Raw genomic sequence first — 4266 nt, 5'->3', positions numbered from 1 at the left:
TGTCGACGTGCCGTTGACCCTTTGTGTCTCTGGCTAAGAGGCTGTTAGATGACTAAGGTGATGAAGTTAGGCAGCTTCCATGCAAGTATGTTTATGACCAGATGAAATAGTGAAACTGAAGCGACACATCACGGTAACATTTGGTTCATGAGCCAACCACTTAGCGATCAAGTTTTGTAGGGTCCACACATTGTATACAACTGTCTTACCCAGCCTGCTTTGTGACCAGGTGAGCTGCTGATGCATGCAAATTAGAACCATCAAGGCTGCTGGTCACATAAGTACTACCTGTCAGTGAGTGGAGACTCAAGTACAATTGATTTAAAAATAGTTTGAACAGCCAGATCATACCACCCGAGGTGGTCAGGAAAGTGATCACAATGAGTATTTAACTTGTCCACAACTGCCACTAAAGGTGGGCACAGATTACAGACATCAAGACAAAAGGCACTTTAGCCCCAGATACAAATGAGTCCGGTGAAAAGCTTGTAAGAGAGAATAAAGGATACATGTTCAGTAATATTGGTGTGACATTTATTAATGTACAAGAGGCAACTAGTATCGTCTTCCTGCAACTTCATTTAATTCAGACCAACAACCACAGTTCAGAAATTGTTCAGCACCATCTACACAGGTTTACAATGGTCATTGAAGTTGATTTAGAGGTTGGAGGAAAACAGCACAACCTGATGAAGATATCCCAGCAGCCTCGTACATCTTCAGGTTCCCCAGGAAGATATCGAAAGGTTGCAAGTACAAATCATGAGCTGACAATGTACAAATATTTCATTCTGCCCCTGAACATGCAGTCAACCCACTGTTCCTAGGCCGTCATTGAAAATAAGAATGTGTTCTTAACTAAATAAAAGGTAGGTAAACACAAATTCTAGTTCCCAGTAATGTGTGCTTGCACAAAACTCACATTCAGTCACAGATGTAAGCCACATCCAAGTACTTGTAGGTTCCGACACAGGGGTCACCGAACACAGAGTTGGATACCTTGACGATACACTGGCGCTCTCCATCACACCTGTGTGTCAACAGGTAGAGGTTAACACCACAGCCAATGACTTCCTACAGGTACTGAAACCTTCAGTGTGCATTTACCTTTCTGCCATTGTGCTAGTGGTGGATTGGCTGAGGCAGTTGGTGTTTTTGAGTTGTTTATGTGAGCGCCCAATGGAACACACATCGTGTTGACGACGACCATAGTTGGCACGCTGAATACGGATCTCACCTCGATCTGAGGAAGAGAAAGGACAAACCTGGGTGTTGGTGTGGGCTAGTGACTAATATACACGTCACCACATGATTCAACTGTACGGTAGTGTTGACCAGCTTACCACATAGTAGTTGAGAATCAGAGCCTTCACATATGATGCTGCTTACTGCAAAGACAACACAGGAGTTACACCACTGGCCAGACACATTAAGACATACATTAGCCTGGTGAAGTGTTAGTGATGGGCACTAACAGGGAATGTTGATTTCAGGTGCATTTTTATGAACTTGTTAGCATGAACTAAAGTACAAAAAGTTAAGCTCGTCATCTGCCACCGTTACCTCTTAGTTTCACGTCCTTATGAGCAGTCCTCGAAATTCTAACATTTTAAGCACATTGGCTGGCTAGACCTAAACTGGCGAAAAAAAGTCAACCCGCTACACCTAATCTGTATTTCTATGCAGTTTGTGCCACTTGTCAGATTGGCTATAAACCCTGCAAAAATGTGTGAGTTGGCCTCGCTAGTTACCGTTCACTGAAACATAGTCAGTGGTAAACCAGATTAAGTGCATAAGCATCAAATAAGCTTGAGACACTTCCCTTCAAATGTGCTTGCTGGCTAATTGAGCTAGATATGTAAATATAACTAGTAACAACAGCAGCATATGAGACAAGTCAAAAAAGTAACAGCAAAAAGGTTCAATGCAGATCGTCATTCAGCAGTTATGGCTTGGGGGAAGTAGAAGCCGTTCAGGGTCCTTGGTGCATCCGTACCATTTGTTATGGAGTAACATAGACCAGTATAACTTGGGTGGCGCGAGTCATTGACAATGTAGGGCCTGCCGACACACGTGGTGTCGAAATCCTGATGCAGGGAGCGCGGCCTCTGATGTACTGGGCCGTACGCTATACCCTCTGAAGCACCTTGTGGTCAGATGCAGCCAGTCAAAAAGCTCTCAATGGTGTAGAATTCAGGATCGGAGGGCTGATACCAAACCTTTTAGCCTCCTGGCAGGGAGGGGCTCGGCCCTCCGTTCCCTGTAGTCCACTACCAGTTCCTTTGGCATCACACTGCCAGGTCTCTGACCTCCCTATAGGCTACTCAAACTAAACAAGTTGCATATCCACAGCTTGCTAGGGTTAGTTATCAGGTGAGGGTGGTTTACACTTGGAGAAACAAAGTTAACAAGCTGGTATCATAGGGGAACCAACCCATTAGATTCCTTTTCTAGCAATCAGCTGAGCTTACTTTTTTTACCAGATTAAAAGTGAGTAGGAGAATTAAACAATGTCCCAACATGCCACAGTCATACCGACACTACGTCGAATCCAAATATGGATATCGGTGCCCACCACTAAATAATATTAGCACACATTGAGACTGACTTGTTTCTTGCTGTTGGACACAGGAGTATTTGGTGTCCAGGTACTTATACGTCCCGACACAGGGGTCTCCAAAAACGAAATTGGATGCAGGGACAATACACTCACTCTTCCCACTGCATCTGTGTGTTTCAAAGACATGTTGAGGTCATGAGTTCATACAGGTAAACACAACAAGTTCCAGCACATTTCTGCCATCTTGCTGGTGGTGGTTTACACTACAGCCAATGAGTTACAGGTTCTAGTACCTTTCTGCCATCTTGTTGGTGGAGGATTGGCTGAGGCAGTTGGTGTCGGTGAGTTGGTTATCAGGGCGCCCAATAGAACAAACATCGTGTTGACGACGACCGTAGTTCGCACGCTTGATATGGATCTTACCTCCATCTGAGGGAGATGGAGAACAGTGAGGCACGAAGGAGAGCCAAGTATGGGTGTCTATGGTGTGGGCTAGTGACGCTAATCTACAGTATAAACGATCATAGGTGAGTATACTGTTCAGCAGTGTGGACTAGCTTACCACATTGCAGTAAAGCATCAGAGCCTTCACACGTGATGCTGATTGCTGCCAGGACAAATGAACAGGAATTACACACCACTCACATTAACTTGGTTAAGTAGTATCATGATTATTACATACAGTACCTCCATCTGTTAGTGTGCAGCAAGCTGTAGCCAGCACTGAAACAACATCACACAGCAAGTTCAGCAACATTCAACATCATATGCACTTGGACCATGAAGCTACAACTCAGCATTGGTCTCTATATACTCACGCATTTCAGTTATGCTAAGTGTATTATATGTCTCATATTACAAGCATTTGTGACAGCATTTGTTACATCACTTTAAATACTGCTTTTCCCAAATGGAACTGAATGTCACTCAAATCCTATTGCATGTACTTTTTTTTACTCACAAATACAAACATTTGGTCATATATATTTAAATTCTAATCTGCATCAGATACAGATTTTGTATACTCACATGTGACCACCGTCAGTCTCAAAATGCACATGATGCCAGGTACAGGAGTGGTACTAACAGAGAAAATGCAACTGATGATAACAAGATCCAATACACCTGGTATTTATGTTATGTGACATGTCTTAATTTACCCAGGTGTATCTATTTGTCTCCAGGTGCACCTCATTGCAATTAGGGGCCGGAGTATGGCGGTCAAAACCTGGCTATTGAGTCAGTCTCATGGAGTTAGATAGAGGACTCTATATGGATGAAATCCATGTTGGCATGAACATTGCCATTGAGGTCTTCCAGCATTTTAAAGTAGCCATCTATGTCAATCAGTCCTACCACTGTTGTCAACAAACTTGATTATTGAGTTGCCACTCAGTTCATGGGTGAACAGGGAGGACAGGAGTAGGCTTAGATCCCACCCTTGTTGTTCCACAGTCTTGAGGATCAGAGTGGCGGATGTGTTGTTGCCTACCTTCACACCCGAGGTCGGCCCGTCTGGGCGCTACTATACATTTTTTGACAATTGGCCAGGACCCTTTTACTACACGGAGTCCTGCTGATCCATCATGACTGATTTGCCGACGTAACCGCACGAAGGGGCTACAAATGACTTTGTCCATCGCAAAGTCCCTCTAAGGCCCTTCTGCTAGCCTGCAAGCCCAGGCCCGCAAGCTGTCTGAATCGCT

The 4266-nt window shown here is 44.2% G+C and overlaps 1 protein-coding gene across 1 annotated transcript; it reads right to left on the bottom strand.

Moving 5' to 3' along the window:
• Window positions 1–559: 559 nt before the first annotated feature.
• On the bottom strand, window positions 560–3684 carry LOC124025542 (L-rhamnose-binding lectin CSL3). Its single transcript, XM_046338928.1, has 9 exons — window positions 3590–3684; window positions 3248–3283; window positions 3123–3167; window positions 2854–2989; window positions 2609–2727; window positions 1344–1388; window positions 1108–1243; window positions 923–1030; window positions 560–741 (listed from the first exon to the last, which is right to left on the bottom strand). Exons 1-8 carry the CDS (start codon window positions 3618–3620, stop codon window positions 925–927), a joined length of 654 nt encoding a protein of 217 aa, XP_046194884.1. The 5' UTR covers window positions 3621–3684; the 3' UTR covers window positions 560–741; window positions 923–924.
• Window positions 3685–4266: the final 582 nt, after the last annotated feature.

The sequence above is a fragment of the Oncorhynchus gorbuscha genome, linkage group LG03 (assembly GCF_021184085.1).
Source record: "Oncorhynchus gorbuscha isolate QuinsamMale2020 ecotype Even-year linkage group LG03, OgorEven_v1.0, whole genome shotgun sequence".
NCBI lineage: Eukaryota > Metazoa > Chordata > Actinopteri > Salmoniformes > Salmonidae > Oncorhynchus > Oncorhynchus gorbuscha.
Note: the sequence above shows the minus strand (reverse complement) of the source record. Positions and strands in the feature narration are given on the sequence as shown.

What these genes read in the sequence shown, in the direction of transcription:
- LOC124025542 (XM_046338928.1), bottom strand. Translation starts at nt 3,620, where the DNA reads ATGTGCATTTTGAGACTGACGGTGGTCACAT. An exon ending in GAGACTGACGGTGGTCACAT is followed by an intron (nt 3,284 to 3,589) that starts GTGAGTATACAA and finishes ATGTTGTTTCAG; the next exon opens with TGCTGGCTACAGCTTGCTGC. An exon ending in CTGCACACTAACAGATGGAG is followed by an intron (nt 3,168 to 3,247) that starts GTACTGTATGTA and finishes TTGTCCTGGCAG; the next exon opens with CAATCAGCATCACGTGTGAA.